General features: G+C 43.4%; 1 protein-coding gene across 4 annotated transcripts in view; it reads right to left on the reverse strand.

Annotated features, from left to right (window-relative positions):
* Window positions 1-3331: 3331 nt before the first annotated feature.
* Window positions 3332-21940, reverse strand: part of KCTD1 (potassium channel tetramerization domain containing 1) — a 155500-nt gene continuing 136891 nt past the window's right edge. For all 4 annotated transcript variants that reach the window (XM_077270389.1, XM_077270386.1, XM_077270388.1 and 1 more), the window contains exons 3-5: window positions 8036-8180; window positions 6709-7014; window positions 3332-4450 (exon numbers count right to left, since the gene is read on the reverse strand). In XM_077270389.1, the coding sequence (XP_077126504.1) occupies window positions 4292-4450; window positions 6709-7014; window positions 8036-8180 (610 nt within the window). In that variant the 3' untranslated portion in view covers window positions 3332-4291. The remainder of the gene's footprint in view (window positions 4451-6708; window positions 7015-8035; window positions 8181-21940) is intronic.

The raw sequence follows: 21940 nt of genomic DNA on the forward strand, positions 1-21940 counted from the left end.
GGTTGTGTCCACAGCGTTTGTGCCGCAATTTTCTGTATGTGTCGTGTTTTCCTATATTTAACATTAGGGACGCAGGCGTCTGCGATTGGTTGCGTTCTGCCGCGTTTGACGACGCATGCGTCGTTTGCGGCTTGGAGCGGTAAACGCTACATGTAGTAATTTTAGAAGCGTCAATTTGCCGCCTAGAAACGTATGCGGTTGTTAGCGCAAGGACTGCGGCAAAAAACCGCATTACTGTCTATGGGAACGCATGCGTACACGTCTTTGCGTACGCATGCGTTTGATGCGCTTGTGTACTTTGGACTGCGCATGTCCAGGAACTGATTTAGACATGCCCATTAAAGACACACCCTCCTGGAAATATCAAGCTCATGTGCATAAAAAGCGCAAACACATGTAAAAACGCATGCAAACGCTGCGTTTTTTTTTACCATCATGTGTAAGCTGATGCGGATAAAAAACGCTGCGTTATCAGACGTTTGCATGCCTTTTTGCATGCGTTTGCAGACGATACGCTGCGGACTTAACTGCAAATGTGAAACTAGCCTTACTCCACTCAACTGGAATTTTGGACCACTCTTCTTTTACAAACTGCTCCAAATCTCTCATAATTGAAAGGCGCCTCCCTCCCAACAGCAATTTTAAGATCTCTCCACAGGTGTTCAATGAGATTTAGATTCAGACTCATCGCTGGCCACTTCAGAGCTCTCCAATACTTTGTTTCCATCCATTTCTGGGTGCTTCTTGAAGTATGTTTGAGGTCATTGTCCTTCTGGAAGATCAATGACCTAGGAAGCAAACCCACCTTTCAGACACTGGGCACTACATTGCAACCCAAAATCTAGTGGTAAACTTCAGATTTCATGATGCCTCGCACAATCAAGGGACCCAGTGCCACAGACCGCAAAATTACCCCAAAACATTTTTGAATCTCCACCATACTTTACTGTAGGTTCTTTTCTTTGTTGGTCTCATTCCGTTTTAGTAAACAGTAGAATGATGTTCTTTACCACAAAGCTCTATCTTGGTGTCATCCGTCCACAAGACGCATTCCCAGAAGGATTTTGGGTTACTCACGTACATTTTGACATACTGCAGTCTAGCTTTGTTATGTCTCTGTGTCAGGAGTGAGGTCCTCCTGGGTCTCCTACCACAGTGTTTAATTTCATTCAAATGCTGATGGATTGCTCACACTGACAATGATGCACCCTGAACTTGCAAGACAGCTTGAATTTCTTTGGAACTACTTATCCACCATCTGGACTATGCTGCGTGGTAACCTTTCATCAATTTTTCCTTGCCATCCATGCCCAGGGAGATTAGCTACGATGCCATGGGTTGTAAACTTCTTGATTATGTTGTGCATTGTGGACAAAGGAACATTAAAATCTCTGGAGATAGACATATAACCTTGAGATTGTTAATATTTTTCAACAATTTTGGTTCTCAAGTCCCAAGACAGTTCTCTTCTTTATATTCTCCATGTTTAGTCTGGCACAAACAGACATACAATGCAAAGATTGAGTCAACTTCTTCCATTTTATCTGGCTTCAGGTGTAATTTTTATATTGCCCACACCTGTTGCTTACCACAGGTGAGTTTGAACGAACATCACATTCTTGGAACAAAGTTGTGTACCCAAAATGTTGGAAAGTCACCACCAATTTTATCCAGCCCATTTTTGGGGCTGTGTGTAAAATTATGTCCAATTTACCTCTCTTTTTTTTGTGTTGCTCCAATACACACAAGGGAAATAAACATATGTATAACAAAACATGTGTAATTGCAAAACTTTTCTGGGAGAAATGCTTCATTTTCTGAAACAACTTCAAGGGTGCCAACACTTTTGGCCATGACTTTAGCTCTAGTTTCTTCATAGATTGACTGTAGTTCCAAGCAGCACTCGATAGTTAAGTTTCACAGACTACAATTGATACTTTAAGTGGTTTTATGGGACTTCAAAATTGATAGCAATCAAAACTTTGGAGGGATGACTTAAGGCAGTTGTCAACTTCTCAAACAAAACTTCTTAAATACTTTACATTCCTCAATGTAAAATAGAATGTATCCTAAACTTACCTCCCGTAGCTCATTTCCCGGACTGGCGCCGAGTCTCACATGGTTCATATGTCATAACAACCTGAGCTGCTGTGCGCTGCCTACAATAGGGAATATACCGTATTTTTGGACTATAAGCCGCACCTTTTCCCTAAATTTTTTTGGGGAAAATGGGGGTGTGTCTTATAGTCCAAATGTACTTACCAGGAGTCGGATGATTCTGTCAGTCCTAGGATGAAAAGAGGGGGTGTTCAGTAGTCCGACGCTGCAGGGCTCTGATCTAACTCCCATGCCAGGCTGGTTTGCCGGTGCTCGGTGGTGTGGGAGCTCTACTGACATTTTGGGAAAGCACGGAGCCCCCGAACTTCCATTGCTGCAATGCAGTGCCGAGATCTAAATCTCGGCATGTGCCGCCTCTGGCGGCCATTTTCCCAGATGCCACTGCACTGCAGCAATGGATGTTTGGGGGCTCTGGGCTTTCACAAAATGTCGGCAGAGCCCTCACACCACTGAACCTGCCGCACCAGCCTGGGATGAGAGTCAGATCACCGCTGGACCACCAAATATCTCCTGTGACCCTGCTCCACCAGCGCTGCCAAGCCCCCCCCCATAAGCTGAAGTCAAACTGTAAAACGGACCCCCATTTGATGCATTACTTTTTTCCCCCTATTTTCCTTCTGAAAATCTGGGGTACGTCTTATAGTCTGAAAAATACGGTAGGTTTTAACAAAGGGTGGTCCTGGCAGTAAATTGCTAATCTGATTTTGGAGGCTTGGAGTAGAGCTAGGAATCAGGTTTCCAGTTCAAGACAACCCCATTAACGGTAGTTTAGTCAGTTTTTATGCTGGTGAATATTCTCTAACACTTCTGTTACCATGAACGTGTGGGATGTTGCGGGGAAGACTACACTTTTCTTTTTTGGACCAGTCAATTCACTGCAATCACTGTTACCATTAATGGTCTGTGTGTAACTATGGTCATTTCAATAGCTGTAGAAAATTAATTGTCCGAATGATGTCACCAGTTGCAATTCTATATTGTTGTATAAAGTCATGCGATGAAATGGCCGTCTTTACCATGTGTCGGCAACAGGGGTACTCCAACTGCTGCAGTGCCCATACTTACATGACATCTATGTAGAAATAAAGAGGTTCATTTGCAAAATTGTTGAAACATCCCAAATGGATCTTTGGCAAGTCAACACTTGCCTAATAACTAATCTGAAAAAAGTCTACAATTATTGCCAACATGCAAGTAGGGAATGCATCTTGGCTATGGTGAAGATACCAATGTCGGCTCATCTTCCATGTGAGTGCACGAGCAAAACCGACTAATTTTACTAGTCAGAGAATGATAAAAGTAGTAAAAGATTTTATTCAATGTTCCTTTTAGTGCCAACTGGGGTAGACGGTGTGGTCTCTAGTAACATTGGTAAAAGGGTGTAACTATTTTGCCTCCAACCTTCACTGAGGACATGCGTTTCCCAGAAGCAAAAGCTCAGTGGTTAACCAAACAGAACTTTTTTTTTTCCTTTAGGAAAAGAGTTTTCATAAACCCATCATAAATAAAGATCAGATACAGATCATAAACATTTTCCTAATAAACTAAAAGTGGTGGGCAGAAACAATGTACAAAATGGCTTAATGTGCTATGCGGATTTGTATACAGCCCAAAGTCTGTAGAGCTCATACCGTAACAGTAGTGTTGTCTGTGACCCCAATCAGCGCTAAAACAAGTCTGAAATTAAAAGCAGGAAGCTGATCGGTTACTTCCGGGAACACCTACACTTTTTAAAAGCTTTAGAAATAATCTCCTAGTTTTTATAAATAACCCATTTTTTTTTTTTTTATTTGTTGGAAGCCCTAATCTTTGGTCACGGAGGTGGCCACTGGGTCTTCAGCGCCTCACATCTCTGAAGGCTTATTTTCACTGGCTGTAAATGATAAACAGTATAACCATAAATCACCTTGTGGAATATTCTCATGTGTACATTGTCTCAGGAGGAGACAAAGGTGTAGTATTACAGTACCCTTTCATATTTTTAGAGTTTATTTTTTTAATATGCTGCAGTTGCCGTCCTGACGTGTATTCCTGATCCCGCTGTTTAACAGCGTTTAATGTCTTTTTTTTTTTTTTTTTTTAGGTGACGGAAATGTCTTTCTCAGTGTCAATTGTGGGAACGGATTCCCAACTGCAAAGAAATTGTCCAATTTTGCATAAGAAAAGTGTCTGTTCAATCTAATGGCTCCTGCTTTATTCGTAGGACAGAGGGTGCGCGAGATGTCCTTTTCAGTTCCCTTCTCAGCACATATTCACTGAACTGAGAAGAGTCCACTCCTCCTCCACATGATCCCACAATTTCAAAGCCACGCTGCTGTAACCTCTCCAGCACCTAGAAAAGGAAAAGGCAATGCTTTAGAGAGTGGCGAGTCAATTCTGAAACTACAATACAAGACGCTTAGGCTACTTTCACACTAGCGTTTTTTTTAATCCGTCGTTTTGGGCAAAAAAACTGATCCTGCAAATGTGCCCGCAGGATGCGTTTTTTGCCCATAGACTTGTATTAGTGACGGATGGCCACATGTCGCGTCCGTCGTGTTTTGGCGGACCGTCAGCACGAAAAAAAACGTTCAAGTGAACTTTTTTTGTCCGTCGCGTCTGCCATTTTCTACTGTGCATGCGCAGCTAAAACTCCGCCCCCTCCTCCCCGGACTTCAGAATGGGCAGCGGATACGTTGAAAAACTGCATCTGCTGCCCACGTCGTGCACAAATTTCACAACATGCGCCGGTACATCGGCACGACGCATAGCGATGGACCCGTACCGACGCAAGTGTGAAAATAGCCTTAGTGGCAAAGAAGAAGTTTTCCCAAGACTGTAAAGCATCGTTCAGCTGACCATCTCATGTCTGTGGTGGACAGACATGAGATGGTCAGCTGAACGATGCTTTGCCCAGTCGTACAGCCAGCTCTCCCATACACAAGAGAGGTTGTTCAGACGAGTTCTCCTGTGCTCACTATGAGAGCCGCTGCCCCATGAGTTTTTTCAGCTAGAACAAAATGATCAGCAGTGCGAAACATGACATGCCAGATCCTGAACTCCCCCGATAATCAGTTGCCTGGGGCTCCCATACACAGATTGTTGGCCAAACCCATGGATATTGGCAGGTTTGGCTTATGTTAATCCGAGTATGGGGGCTTAAATTTTAACTTGCTTATTGTTGGAGTGACTGACAACTGGCACCTCAAGCGATGCAGAGAGGCATCAGTAAGGAGTGAAGGTCAAGCATGTTCTCCTCTGCTCCATTCATGGTCTATGGCTCTGCAAGAAAAAGCAGAGTACTGTAACCAGCGATCTTCAGCACTGATATAGGCTGCGAGTAGAGCGCATGTGTACATGATAGCTCTGGTCTTAGGATTGGTAACAATCCCAGTGGTCACACTGCCAGAGAGGGAAGAGTTATTCTCTAATTGATGGATAGAGAATCATTTACTATCTTAGGAAAACCCCTCTAAGGGGTAAAACAGCAGGTTTAGTCACCTCTATTACTTATGGAATCCAGAATCTGCAATCCACAAAAGCTTTTACTAGGTCTGATGCTTTGTGACCTAATCAAGATTATGCAGTACACTATTTAAATACAGCACTGGTAAAAGGACACCCAAAAATAAACACGGGATGTCCCGAGGAGTTGTGTCATGTACTCCTGATAAGGAATCTCTTTTCGCCATTTTCCTTCTGTTCAAAAACAAATTTTAAATATAACAGTCTAATAAGATTACTACTAGGTGAAATAATGGACCGGTGAAACTGCTTGTACCTTTCAAAGGAGTAGGGTATGTGCACACGTTATGTTTTTGCAGCATTTTTTTCTGCACTTAATACACCAAAATGGTGGCAGGAAAAATGCTGCGTACAACACTCAAGTTAGCTGTGATTTTTTTTCCCCAACCATTTTAATGATTGAAAAGTGCTGCAAAAATACTGAAAGAACTGAGAAATACTGCAGGGCTCAAAATCTGTGCAGGAAAAAAAAAAGCAGCGTTTGCATGAGATTTCTAGAATCTTATCGATTATGCTGGTACTATAAAGCGTTGGGTATGTTTACACTGTGTTTGGTGCATAAAGTACACACGGGGATAGCCCACACACGGGGATAGCCCACACACGGGGATAGCCCACACACGGGGATAGCCCACACACGGGGATAGCCCACACACGGGGATAGCCCACACACGGGGATAGCCCACACACATGGGGATAGCCCAATGAAGTTTACTATGAATCGGTGTATTCTTCCTTTCTGTAGACATTAGATGTGTTGTGCTGGAATTCTACAGCGCTCAACATCTGAAAGCAACTCACAAAGTAGAAGACCATTCAGTACCTCAACTTATTGCTTTCTGTAAGAAAGCGCTGATGGTACTGACTACCTTTTGCAACCATTTTTATAGTCTTCATAAACTGGCCAGGGTTTGCTTGTAGCCTAGTTTGGTCCTTACACCCCCCCCCCCTTCCTGTAACCTAGTCAGAGTATGCAGTGTCAGGAGATGTGCAGAAAGTATTGTGCGCTGCCCATCTGATCCCTGAATCACATCCACAAACTATTAACACAAAGACATCAGATACATTATCCACTTTTTCTTTTACCTGAACGGAGTTGAGGTGACAGTATCCATTGAGCGGAAATCTAATAACATGTGTGGAGTCGTGGTTCCAGCCTGCATTAACCGAATTACACATTACGTCCCCAATTTCTGGGAAAACTTCTTCTATTAGGGACTTGTCTCCGCTCAGGGTTATCCTTTCGCCGAGATCTGGGGCAACTCTGACAACCAAGCACTCGCAGGGCCTGGAAAAGCGCCCGGCTTCCCTGTCCTGCTTCCACCTCTCCAGTTCCAGAAGCATGGGCTGCAGCTGAAAGTACTTGGCCTCTTCATACAGTAGTGTGTAATCCTGGAATTGAGAACAAAGCATTCAACCATGGCGACGCCGAGAAGATTATTATAAGATCATCAATGGTCTCCAAACAGAGCTGCTGTCTAGTGACTGAGGGGCCACCAAATTAGAGAGACATCTAATGTTTGAAGAGAAAGGGAGTGTTCGAAAAGCTTAAAATGAGTTGTTAGCACAGACACTGATGGTACATAGCTAGAATATGTGTCAGACTGGGGGGGTGTAAGGGGTGTAAAGCAGGCTGTAAGTGCAGCGAGGGCATGGCAATACAACTGGAAGAAGCAAACTACATTGACACACCCCCAATGCCCTTCCAGCTTGATTAGCATAGGATTTCTGCGCTAGATTTCTTATGAGCTCCACGGGAAAAAAAAATATTTTCAGAACAAATGCCTACTCATCCATACCACTATTTTCATATGTAAAAAAACAAGCTGGCAGGTCCCTTTAAATAGAATCTACTATAAATACAAATGGCTTGAAAGTAAAGATTGCCTTTAATAGTACTAGTCTAAAATTTGTATATATAACTAGCGGTACAGTAGATATTTTGTTTTTTCTTCTAGAAAATTGAAGGAAGATTTGATAACTTTACATGTTAAAATTAACATTTAGGCCTTGTACAATCAAAGAAACATTATCACCATATTACAAAAGGACTTCTCCACCCAGGGATTTATGCCGATGTTGTCAGTGTCTTCCCACTGAATTCAGTGGGCAGCGTTTTATCAGCTGCTATTTAAGGGTTAATATCATATGAAACCAAGGGTGTTTTACAAGTCAAATAAAACTTTTGTAAAAAATAAAAAATAAAAAAAATAAAAGAATGATTCTGCTCTATGGATTACTGACCATATAAATTCCGGTGGATTTGCCAGTAATGAGTGCACCATGGATGGCCGGATATCACCAGCGGCCCCAATAACAGATATCTGGGTGGATTCTTTTTGGGGACACAGCTCCCTACTTTGTATTGCGACTCTAGGGTTAATTTGCACATGGTTTATACAGCGATACTCACTTTGAAATCATCAGAGATGAGAAGCTTTGATGTGCGCAGGAAATTCAATATATAACGAAACATTTGGCCATCTCTGTCGATAAAGTAATGTTGCTTTAAACTGTCCAGGACTATGGGCTCCGTTCCATCAAACAGTCTTCCGATTCTGCAGAAGGAGAATTCAATTCATTATATAGAGATCAGACACTGCTGGATATTCGGCGAGACCGCTGCACTATACAAGGGAACCTGGACAAAGCAACGTGCGCAGACATGTGAGCCCACAATGTGCCAGGCAGACGATGCAGTTGTGATCCCGCTGTATTCTGTATAGCTGTGTCAGGCTTGGGACCTCAAGCCTACAGAAAGGTCATTTCATCACATTGTGCCACCTTTATCATACAAATCAGGAAGAAATGGCAGATGATCACTGAAACACCGCAGCACAATCGCCTGTCCACAAGCACTAGTGCAGACGCTGGTACTGTCAGTAGAGACCTCCGGTCTTGGCGTAGTGTGGCCACTGGGTGGCACTGCTCAGGTACCTTTGGAAGACCAGATACGTATACAGGACTCATTTTCAGAGTGACTTAAGAAGAGTCTGTCGCATTCCTGTCCACAGATGAGATTGTATGTACAAGGTTAGAGGTCACAGTATAGAGCTGGAGAGGCTCAGCAGAAGGATATATAGGTGGTGGGAAAAGATTCAGCATAACTTGCATGTTATTCATTGAAATCCCTGGAGTTTTTGTGCATTTACAGTGGGGAGAAAAAGTATTTGATAAACTGACGATTTTGCAATTTTCTACCTACAAAGACTGGAGAGGTCTAATTTTTATCATAGGTACACTTCAACTGTGAGGCAGAATCTAAAAATAAAAACCAGAAAATTTTTAGATCTTTATTTTTAGATTCTGTCTCTCACAGTTGAAGTGTACCTATGATAAAAATTACAGACCTCTCCAGTCTTTGTAGGTAGGAAAACGTGCAAAATCAGCAGTGTATCATATACTTATTTTCCCCACTGTATACAAGCTCAGAGGGCGGTGCTACTAGTGATTGATAATTAGCTCTGCCTGCACAGTCACACACCGAGTGGGACCGCCCCCTGGACTGGTGTATGCAAACAAGCGATTTTACTGAAACTTTTCTCCTAAAAATGTACATCAATCTGATCAGCTTCTCCTGCTCTATAACATGATGCCTGCAGATGGAAATTATATTCAAACATGACCTTTTTAAAGAGCTGCGTTCTGACTGCACCAGCAGGACGTCTCCATCCATGAAGCCAGAGGCAGCTATAGAAATCGGATCCCAGTCCTGAGCCTAGTTGGACAATTACATATTTTAACTCAAAGATTAAAAGTGAATAAGAAGAAAATTAAGGCATAACATGCAAAACGGGAGAGGTTTTGTTACAGTGATAGTTTTCATAGAGGAATTGGCATTAAGTTATTTCTTTACCCATACTACATCCACAGCACCTGATATGAACAAAGTATTGAAGACCAATAGATTCGCTTCCCGACTGCCGAATGTGGAGAGAGACTACGGTTATTATATAGGTGGCTCACAGACTCAGCGAGGCCTCACCATGACTGTTCGAATATAAATCTAAAAATTGTGAGGTGTATTTGTATTTAGCCCTCTGTATTTTGATACTCCAAAATAAAATCCTGAATGACCAATTGCCTTCAGAAGTCACAATTAGTAAATTGAGTCCACCTATGTATAATTTATTCTCCGTATAACCAGAGCTGTTCTGTGAAGGCCTCAGAGGTTTGTTTGAGAACATCAGGGATGAAATAATTGCAAAAACCAAGGAACACACCAGACAAGTCAAGGATAAAGTTGTGGAGAAGATTAAAGGGTTAGTTAGGTTATTTAAAAAAAAAATAGCCCAAGCTATGAACATCTCAGAGCTCTGTTTAATCAAGCATCCAGAAATGGAAGGAGTATGCCAAAACGGCAAACCTCCCAAGACATGGCTGTCCACCTAAATTGACATCCCAAGCAGGGAGAGCGCTAATTAGAGAAGCAGCCAAGTGTCCCAAGGTCACTCTGGAGAAGCTGCAGAGATCTACAGCTCGGGTAGGAGAATCTGTCCACAGGAGAACTATTAGCCGTATATTCCACAAATCTAGCCTTGATGGAAGAGTGTCAAGAAAAAAACATTTTTAGAAAGCAAGCCATAAGAAGCCATAGTTACATAGGTTGAAAAAAATATCAAAATCCATCAAGTTCAACCTTTCTCTCCCAATTATAAATTCGATGTCACTAGATTATCTATAACCAACAATGCCATTTATGCTGAGGAAATCATCCAGCCCTTTTTAAAAGCTATCAATGTCTGCCATTACAACCTCTTTTGGTTGGCATTTCACAATTTTACTGCTTGAACTGTAAAGAACCCTTTCCCATTTAGTTGACGGAATTGCCTTTCCTTCATGCATAGTCCGTGTCTCCAGTCCTATGGATGTTCTTTGGAAGGAAGACCACACATTTATTCATATAAATGAGATCTCATATGTATTTTTTTCTAAGCTAAACAAGCCCAACTTTTCCAACCTCTCCTCATATGAGAGGCCTTCCATTCCTTGTAATAATCTAGTTGCCCATCTTTGAACTGATTCTAACTTCTGAATATCCTTTTTAAAATGCGGAGTCCAAAACTGGATCCCATATTCTAGATGTGGCCTCAAGTGATTTGTAGAGGGGTAACAATGCGATAAAATCCTGTGATCCTATCTTTTTATAAAATCTAGCACAGCTAGCATTTGGAAGAAGGTGCTGTGATCAGCTGAGGCCAAAGCAGAACTTTTTCAGTTCAGTGCAAAAGTCTGGGTGATTGAAAACTATCACTGCACATCACCATGAAAACACCATCCACACCATCAAATGTGATGGCAGCATCATGCTTTGGAGATACTTTTCTTCAGCAGAGACAGGGAAGCTGGTCAGGAGTTGATGGGAAGATAGATGGAGCTAATACAGGGCAATCCTGGAGGAAAACCTGTTACAGGCTGCAAAAGACTTGATACTACAGTGTAGGACCCTAAACATACTGCCAGGGTTACAATGGAAAGGTTTAGAATAAAGCACATTCATGTGTTTGAATGGAACAGTCATAAGCCAAAGCTAAATCCGATCGAGAATCTGTGGCAAAACTTGAAATTGCTGTTCACAGATGCTCACCATCCAATCTCACCGAGCTAAAGATAGTTTGCAAAGAAGAATGGACAATGAAATTAAGCCTCTAGATGAGCAAAGCTAGTAGAGAGACCCCAAAAGACTAGCAGCAGTAATTGCAGCAAAAAGTGGTCCTACAAAAGTATTTACTCAAGGGGGCTCAATACAAATGCAGATGACAATTTTCAGATTTATAGTTGTAAAATATTTATTATAGTGCTTTGGAACAAAGCACTATACTGTTATTCCATCGTCGTAAACTTCTTATTATTAGGCTTTTTTCCGCAATTAATGCGGCCCGAACCGTAGAACGCACAGACTCCAGTGAGGTGTCATTTCGAAGCCAGCGTCCACGAGAGGTGTGCTAAGTTAATTTCATGTCGATCGGATTTGTAGTTTTGGCACAATTTGCATTTGAAAATTGTTTTCCCCTCATTGGAAAGCATTGTTTCAATGCATTTCAATAGGGAAATTTTCCCATATGTTTATAATGGGCTGGTTTCTGAGGCAATTTCTAAAAATAACTGCCACCTGGCTGGTTAGCTCATTGATATGCGCAGTCAGACACAGTTACTATGCCAACGCCTACCAACTCTACATCAGCCCACCACAGGTCACAGTTTTGTCAGATAATATCAGCTCTTAAAGTGACAGCACAGCACAATTCCAAAGCACTATCTGTAGTCTTATTATTACTAGATGGTGGCCCGATTCTAACTTATCGGGTATTCTAGAATATGCATGTCCACGTAGTATATTGCACAGCCGCGCAGCATACAGCGCAGAGCCGCGCAGCATACAGCGCAGAGCCACGCAGCATACAGCGCAGAGCCACGCAGCATACAGCGCAGAGCCACGCAGCATACAGCGCAGAGCCACGCAGCATACAGCGCAGAGCCACGCAGCATACAGCGCAGAGCCACGCAGCATACAGCGCAGAGCCACGCAGCATACAGCGCAGAGCCACGCAGCATACAGCGCAGAGCCACGTAGCATACAGCGCAGAGCCACGTAGTTATACTGCCCAGTCACGTAGTATATTGTCCAGTCACATAGTATACTGCATATCCCTGTTAAAAAAAAAAAAAAAAGAATTAAAATAAAAAATAGTTACATACTCACCTCCTGGAGCGGCCGGTACCTGATGCTTGTTGCACCTCCTAGAGCGGCCGGTACACGATGCTTGTTGCACCTCCTGGAGCGGCCGGTACCCGATGTTTGTTGCTCGCTCCGGTCCCAAGAGTGCATTGCGGTCTCACGAGATGATGACGTAGCGGTGTCGTGAGACCACACGTCATCTCGCGAGACCGCAATGCATGCAGCGGTGACCGGGGCGTCGCGCGGAGCGGGAAAGGCCGGTTCCTGATCCGGAGGGTCCACCGGAGGATGAGTATGTAACTATTTTTTATTTTTTTAATTATTTTTAACATTAGATATTTTTACTATTCATGCTGCATAAGCAGCATCAATAGTAAAAAGGTGGTCACACAGGGTTAATAGCAGCGTTAACTGAGTGCGTTACACCGCGGTCAACGCTGCCATTAACCCTGTGTGAGCGCTGACTGGGGGGGTGAGGGATGGGGGGGGGGGGGGTGGAGTATGCGGGCGCCGGGCAGTGAGTGCGGGGAGTAAGGAGCGGCCATTTTCTTCCGTACTGTGCGCGTCGCTGATTGGTCGCGGCAGCTATGACAGGCAGCTGCCGAGACCAATCAGCGAACGAATAACGGTGACAGAAAGACGGAAGTGTCCTTAGACAATTATATAGTAGATTACCCCGCTCACCAATTCGGACCCCGAGTGGCCCCACCCACCGAATCGGACCCAGAGTGACCGCGCCCACAGAATCGGACCAAAAGTGACCCCGCCCACCGAATCGGACCTAGATTTACCCCTCCCACAAAATCAGACCCAGATTGACCCAACCCACCAAATCGGACCGCCTAAGGGGCACCCAAGTGTGAAAGTCTTGCACCATTCCAAAGCACTATCTGTAGTTCCTTCAGGAAATACCCATCTAGTTTTATATATGATTAGAAAACCATGCATCATTTCCTCTACACTTCACAAATACCGTACTTGCTACTATGCATTGGTATCTCATATAAAATTCAATTAAAATACATTTGCAGGTTAAAAGTAATATAACTTTGGCTTCAAAAATAATAATATTGTAGAACTAGTTTATTAGATGCATAGTTTGTTGTATATTTGCATTCAATGGGAATTTAAAAAGTTTAGAAAATTTCTATCAGATAATAAATGTGTGTTAAATTAGTCATTTAGGAAGGAGCCAGATTGTGGAAATATAAAGGAGTTGGGGAGCTTGGTTATAGACTCCTCAGTCCTGAACATTTCATATACTATGTGTTGTGAAAGTTACATAGAAAAACAGCGCCCCTCTGTTTATGGGTTGTGTCTGGTATTGCAACGTAGAGTCACGCAATTCCTAATGCCGGTCTGGGGAGGACAGTCTCGTTTTGATCTACCGTAGTTGTGATTGATCAAAAGTAAATACAAGCCCTGTTATGTTATAAAGTAAGGAAAATCTTCCAAAACCTCTCCCTGTTTCCCAGTAGTATCTACTCCCTAAAAACCAGTCTGGTCCGGTCAAAACTCCATCTACATCAAAAAGAATGTCTATGTTTATGATTAGTTTTAGTTTTGAATGACGGCTTACATAAGAAAGCTTACACATGAAGAAGTCACAAAACCTCAGACTATGGAGAGTGTACAGACCACCAAGATCAGCACTCCGTCCATACTGCCCCCTACATTTTGTACTGGACCCTTCTGTAACTACACTACTAACACTGCAGCAGACCCGTCAGTGTGTGGGGACGCTAACGCACCTTATAGACAATGTGACATGCAGCTAGCTAAGGCTACTTTCACACTAGCGTCGTTTTGTAGAAAAAACGCATCCTGCAAAAGTGCTTGCAGGATGCGTTTTTTCTCCATAGACTTGCATTAGCGATGCAGTGCAACGCATTGCCACACGTCGCAACCCTTACATGTAACGTTTTTTGGTGCGTCGTGACAGTCTTTTCCGACCGCCCGTGCATGTACACGGGTGGTGTGCGGGCAATCGCCGCTGGGTGTCAGTACCAGGAGTCAGTTGTCAGAATTTGCAGTCCCGCACTGCTCCTGGCACTTTAACCCCCAAAATGATGCGACTGAACGCGATCGCAGCATTCCAGGATCTGGCAGAGGGCTTACAGCCAGCCTCTCTGCTGTTGGACTGGAGACCCTGCGGCGTGATGTGGGATCCCGATCGTTGCCATGGTGACCCGCTGTCATTATGAAGACATCTGGATCACCAAGCTACAAAACTTGCTGATCATGCGCAGTGCCTGATCAGCAGCTTTCTCTGTCAGTGCAGAACTGACAGTTTATACAGCATGGGTATGTTGCTGCATCTCCAGGCTGTTCAAGCGATCAGCCTGCAAAAAAATTATAGTCCCATAGTGGGACAAAGTAAAAAAATAAACAAAAAAGTAAAAACATTTTTTTTGTTTAAATTGTAAAAATATTTTAAAAAGATCAAATAATAATAAAAAAATCAAAAAAGATTATTGTATCTATAAATAAATATTTGAAAAAAAAAACACAATAAAAGTACACTTATGTGGTATCGTTATGTCTGCAGCGACCCGACCTATAAAAACGGTCCCGCTAGTTTACCCCTTTAGACAACACCAAAAAAATAAAAAAACAAGGCAAAAAACAATGTTTTATCATCATACCACTGAACAAAAAGAAGGATATAAATAAACATGGTACCGCTGAAATCATCATCTTGTCCTGCAATAAAAACAAGCCACCATACAGCTCCATCAGCGGAAAAAAAAAAAAAAAAAAAAAAAAAAAAAAAGGTATAGCTCACAGAATAAAAGTGATGCAAAAATTATTTTTTTTTCCTCTAAAATTTGGAATAGAAAGCGATCAAAACATGTCATGTGCCCGAAAAAAATGGTACCAATAAAAACATCAGCTCGTCATGAAAAAAGCAAGCCCTCCCAAAACTCTGAACCAAAATATGGAAAAATTATAGCTCAAAACGTGGTGATGCAAAAACAATTTTTTGGCAAAAAAAAAAAAAAAAAAAAAAAAAGTGTCTTTTAGTGTGATAGCAGCCAAACATAAAAAACAGATATAAATATGGTATCTCTGTAAATTTCACTGACCCGAAGAATAAAGTCGCCTAATCACTTATACCGCGCGAGGAATGGCGTACTAAATAAATAAAACCAATTCTTCAACTGCTGTTGATTTTTCATTCTGCCTCACAAAGATTGCAGTAAGGCTAGGCACACATTTATCCTGCGCTCTGCGCTGAGCGCTTACAATGGGGTTTCCGTGCAAATTTCTGAAATATCTGATTCAGATGGAACCTCTGGCGGAAGATACCCTATAATGAGGTAGATGGAGGCACTGTGGACGCCGTCTGACCTGTGATCCAGCGGTGTCCACCTTTTAGGATTGCGTAAAAGTGTCATCAGCCACAGTTGTGTGCACTTCTGAAAAGTAGGACACCGCTGAACAGAGGCCAGAGTAACTCTGCTGCCTCATTATAGTGAATGGATCCCTTGGGGGTTTCATCATCTGAATCATATCACTCAGATTTAGATGGAAACCCCAAAGTAAGTGATCAGCATAGACCGCCGGATAACTGATCCCCAATGTTATGTAAAATGTTCCCAATAAAAGCTTCAACTTAATCCACAAAAAAAAGCCAGACTCAGGTCTGTCATCGGTTAACAGAAATATAGGGGGCTTCCACGTTACTGGTAGCACAAAGGCTCTGGAAAAGCGAAATGGCTCCTCACCCGCCAAATACAGCAAATTGTTCACTCAAATCCAAATGCCCCCCTCCCTTCTGAGCCCCACAGTGTTACCCTTATGAAAATGCAAAATTTGGGGCCAAAATAACATGGTTTTAAAAAAAATCCAAATCTCTGATGATCCCCCGGAGAACCGTCAAATCCATTATCAAATGGAAAAACATGGTACCACAACAAACCTGCCAACAGAGGACCACCCACCAAACGGTCATCCCGGGCAAGGAGGGCATTAATCAGAGAGGCAGCACAGAAACTAAAGGTAACCCTGAAAGAGCTGCAGAGTTCCCAATCAGAGACTGAAGTATCTGTCCATACAACCACAATAAGCCATACACTCCATAGAAGTGGCCTTTATTACACACAAAAATTGTAAGGCTCGTTTTGAGTTTGCCAAAAGACTCCCCAAATGTATGGTGAAAGGTGCTGCGGTCAGATGAGACCAAAATTGAACTTTTTGGAAACCAAGGTAAATGCCATGTCTGACGCAAACCAACACAGCTCATCACCCCAAGAACACCATCATGGTGGTGGCAGCATCATGCTGTGGGGATGTTTTTTGGCAGCAGACACAGAAAATGGTCTGGGTCGACGATAATGTGTGCAAACCTGTAAAGCGCTGCGGAATATGTTAGCGCCATATAAAAAAAATAAAGATTATTATTAAAACAAGGATAATCTTGAGCAAAACCTGTCAGTGACTTGAGACTGGGGCCAAGGTTCACCTTCCAACAAGACAATGACCCAGAGTATACTGGTAAAGTAACACTCAAGTGATTTAAAGGGTAACATGTAAATGTTTTGGTGTGGCCTAGTTGAAAGTCCAGACCAGGAAACCATATGACTTGAAGGAGCTGGAGCATTTTTGCCTTGAGGAATGGGCAAAAATCCCAAGATGTGGAAAGCTCATGTAGATTTATCCAAAATCAACTTTCAGCTGTAATTGCCGCAAAAGGAGAATCTACAAAGTACGCACTTTAGAGGGGTGAATAATTACGCACACTGAATTTTTTTTAGTTATTCTGTTCCATTTGTTGTTTACATCACAATAAATAAAAAAAAACACAAAACAAAAAAAAGTTCACAATTGTAGGCATGTTCTGTACATAAACAGATGCAAACCCTCAAAAAATAAGGAGATGCCAAGGGGGTGAATACTTATGCAAGTCACTATAGACGTGCTTTATAGCAGATTCTCTCTTCATACCGACATGTCAATGTGTGTACTGAACCCAGCGACCTTATGATCACACAGTGTCCGCTGGCACAGCAGAGCTGATGGGTCCTAGCAGACTGATCACCTCGGCCTTGTAATGTGGATGCATTCAATATGTCTGCTCAGTATAGAGTAGAACCACGAGAACAGGGATAGACCAGATACCGGGGAAGGGAAGCATTGTCTTGCAAATATTTAAGCAAATAAAAAAATAAAAAAAATAAAATAAAAGGCTCCTGTGATATCTACTGCTGTTGTACTGAGATTTGGCCATACATGTGTCTACCCTGAGAATACTCTAAATTCTCCGTGCACGTACGGCTCAGATTTTCCAACATGTACAGTTTATCCAAAGCCGGAACCCAAAGATCATTCTCCCCACAGCAGGGACTAACATCAGAGATGCTTTTTTACCGTTCCATTACAGCACCAAATGAAGGGTTATTATCCGCACTATACCATGGGTGGTTAGTCCTGTGGATCCTACGCCCAGTGTAGGATTGTGTTCTGACCGTGCATTATTTCCCACTTGTGATTCATGGGGTTTTCTGTAATAGTCCTCAGATTTGCGCACTGTTTACTGGAGGATTACGAAAGGTTGGGTAATTCTATGTGTGAACACGTGAGCTCACCTCAGAAGCACTGGGCTCTGCCGCTGCCTGTGCAGCATGCCGGAGTCATGTAAGGACACCCTGCACACTGGCTGCTCCTGCACTCCGGCTCCACTTACACGCACCCACAATTCACTTGATAGTTTGTTTTCAGCTTGCAGGGCACAACACGCCTCAGAAAAACACCTATGGCATGCCAATTGTTTGAGATTATCGCACAAGGTGTCAGTCATAGGAGTTTTATTCAGGCAGATTAGTTGATAAGGACACACTAAAAAGGACACAAGAAATCCTTAAATAAAGATTTGTAAAGGAGGTGGGATTACATCTATGCACAATGTATCCAGATCTAAGGTCACAGTTTCTCCTGCATGATCTTCAGACCAAGTTACATACCACTGTCTATATCCAGAGCCTACCAAACAATCACAGAAACAAAACCTCGGAATTAAAGGGAACCTGTCACCACGTTTTTGGAAGATGGGATAAAAATAGCGTTAAATAGGGGCAGAGGTGGGCGTTACATTAGTGTGTTTGTTATGCGTTTATTACCCACCTAAGTTGCCGAAATACCTTTGCAAAGTCTCCGTTTTCGCCTGTCAATCAGGCTGGTCTGGTCAAAAGGGCGTCTTGTCTTCCCCCAGATTTTGCGTAGTTTTCCGTTGGTGGCGTAGTGGTGTGCGCATGCCCAAGGTCCCGAATCCTCTGCCAGGGGATTTAAAAGAGCGCGCTGTTCGTTTTCATTGGTGATCGGTGGGCGCGGCCATCTTCCTTTGGCCGCGCGTGCGCAGAAGCGGCGCTCTGCTGGCCGCGGCTTCAGGAAAATGGCCGCCGCGATATCCATCTGCGCACGCGCGGCATCCCGCGGCCATTTTCCTGAAGCCGCGGCCAGCAGAGCGCCGCTTCTGCGCACGCGCGGCCAAAGGAAGATGGCCGCGCCCACCGATCACCAATGAAAACGAACAGCGCGCTCTTTTAAATCCCCTGGCAGAGGATTCGGGACCTTGGGCATGCGCACACCACTACGCCACCAACGGAAAACTACGCAAAATCTGGGGGAAGACAAGACGCCCTTTTGACCAGACCAGCCTGATTGACAGGCGAAAACGGAGACTTTGCAAAGGTATTTCGGCAACTTAGGTGGGTAATAAACGCATAACAAACACACTAATGTAACGCCCACCTCTGCCCCTATTTAACGCTATTTTTATCCCATCTTCCAAAAACGTGGTGACAGGTTCCCTTTAAAGGGGTTGTCTCGGAGGAAAAAAAATGATTTGGCCATTGCCAAAAAGTAAAATATTATAACTTCTGACTTCGATTTCACGCAGCAGAGAGATTCCTCCTCTGTCTTTGTGTTGGTGATGTGATGAAGGGGGCTGTTTTTTCTATAGCTAAACCAGCCTCCTTTTCTGTCAAAAGTGATTTATAAATAGAGACGGTTAATACCATGGGGTTAACCATCGAGAATCCTACTGTCTTTGTATGCAAGCTAAGCGAATGTTCCTTTCCAGGCTCAATATGAATAGTATAAATGGATGTTGGCAGGATGATAACCTTGTACATCGTATCATATGGACTTATTCATGCACTAGCCTGAACATATAGTAATGTCATTATATACCACAGAAAATACTCTTCAGTTTCTCCCTATATAAATAATTCCAGGACTTGTCTTCTGGTGGGGAAAATCACCTTCTGAAAATGTTCAATAAAAAGAATCAGATTAAAAAAAAAATAAAATGGAGAAGGGAGGTGACTTCGGTACTGAAATGAGCCACGAAGCCAGCCCCATTCATCACATCACGGACACAAGGAGAGGAACAGTAAGCTTCCCGCTGTGTAAAGAAGAAAGCTGGAAGTACCTGGAGATGGGGTCTGGAATCAGGGCAAAATTCAGCTTCATTACATGGAAGAGAGGGCACACCAGTAATTGGGAATTTGAACTGTCCCGGATATGAGGAAAAATAACTACCGTATATACTAGAGTACAAGCCGACCCCCCTAATTTTGCCACAAAAAAACTGGGAAAACTTAATGACTCGAGTATAAGCCTAGGGTGGAAAATGTAGCAGCTACCGGTAAATGTCAAAAGTAAAAATAGATACCAATAAAAGTAAAATTAATTGAGACATCAGTAGGTTAAGTGTTTTTGAATATCCATATTAAATCAGGAGCCCCATATAATGCTCCATACAGTTCATGATGGCCCCATAAGATGCTCCATATTAAAAGATGCTCCATATTAAAATATGCCCCATATAATCCTGCATAAAAGGTTAATAATGGCCCCATAAGATGCTCTATAGACACATTTGCCCAATATAATGCTGCACAAATGTTGATTATGGCCCCATAAGATGCTCCATAAAGATATTTGCGCCATATAGTGCTGCACAAACGTTGATTATGGCTCCATACAGACACTTGCCCCATTTGCTGTTGCTGCGATAAAAAAAAAAAATCACATACTCACCTCTCGTCGCTCAGGCTCCCAGCACTTTCAATATTCACCTGACTTAGTTCCGGTGTCACTCCATCTTCAGTGTCTTCTGCACTGACGTTTAGGCAGAGGGCACGCACTAACCACGTCACCGCACCCTCTGACCTGAGCGTCACTGCAGAAGACGCTGAAGACGGAGCAGCGCCGGAACGAGGAGAAGGTGAATATCGCGCAGCGCTGCACTCCTCTCCCCGTTATACTCACCTGCTCCTGGAGCGGTGCAGTCCCTGCTTCTTCCTGTACTGAGCGGTCACCGTTACGGCTCATTACAGTAATGAATATGCGGCTCCACCCCTATGGGAGGTGGAGCTGCATATTCATTACTGTAATGAGCAGTACCATGTGACCGCTCAGTACAGTTAGAAGCTGCAGCGCCGGGGAAACCGGGACCGCGCCAGGAGCAGGTGAGTATAATTAGACAGCCCCTCCCCTGCCGACCCCTGGATATGACTCGAGTATAAGCAGAGAGGGGGACTTTCAACCCAAAAAAATGGGCTGAAAATCTCGGCTTTACTTGAGTATATACGGTAGTTACACATGGATAAGCAATGTAATCATAACAAAATAATTCAAAGAAATTAGGGTGGACAAATTCCACATCTTTGACAGTTTTTTTTTGTCATATCCATTTAATTTATTTTTATGTTTTTTTCTGTGTCTGGGGGGTAATCTGGGCTAAGAAGATCTGTATAATCCCAGAATTCATCATCACGGATAATAAGGGTATGGCTCCACGGTACGGAGGGGCGGCGGTATCGCCGCAGCGGCGAAGCCGCTCGGCACTAAGCCCCGCCCCCTTCCTGGGACGCGATCATGCCGGATGTGTTAACTCTTCACATCCGGGATGATCGCTTGCTCCCATAGGGCCCTGTGATATGCCTTGCGGGGACGCTGCATCCCCGCAAGGTGTACGGACATGCTGCGATCTGAAAAGACGCGCAGCATGTCCGGAGTCGCAGGGCCGGCGTGTGCGGGTTTCCACGCATAGTGGAGACGGGATTTCATAAAATCCCCTCCACTATGCTGGAACATCTGGACGCTGCTTTTTGGACGCTGCAGCTCTGCGCAGCGTCAAAAAAGCAGCGTTTCCTGACCGTGGAGACATACCCTAAGAGATCTAATGGCCCGATACACATTGGATGGACAGAGGCCAATGAACGATTGTTATTTTATGGCCCCATACACACACAGACTACATTGGCCAATATTGGATTTCTTAAGCTGTTGAATAGTGATGAGCAAGTGTTGCTCTCGTTGCTCGGGTTTTCCTGAGCACGCTCGGGTGACCTCTGAGTATTTGTTATTGCTCGGAGATATAGTTTTCATCGCCTCAGTTGCATGATTTACGGCTTCCAGATAAGCTGAATACATGTGAGGATTGCCTGTTTGTTAGGGAATTCCCACATGTATTCATCCTATCGGGAAGCCGTAAATCATGGAACTGAGGCGATGAAAACTATATCTCCGAGCAATAACAAATACTCAGAGGTCACCCGAGCAATGTGTATACTCGCTCATCACTACTGTTGAAGCATCTTGAGCAGATCATCAGCTGAATAAATCCGTCAT

The sequence above is a fragment of the Ranitomeya variabilis genome, chromosome 6, assembly GCF_051348905.1.
Source record: "Ranitomeya variabilis isolate aRanVar5 chromosome 6, aRanVar5.hap1, whole genome shotgun sequence".
NCBI lineage: Eukaryota > Metazoa > Chordata > Amphibia > Anura > Dendrobatidae > Ranitomeya > Ranitomeya variabilis.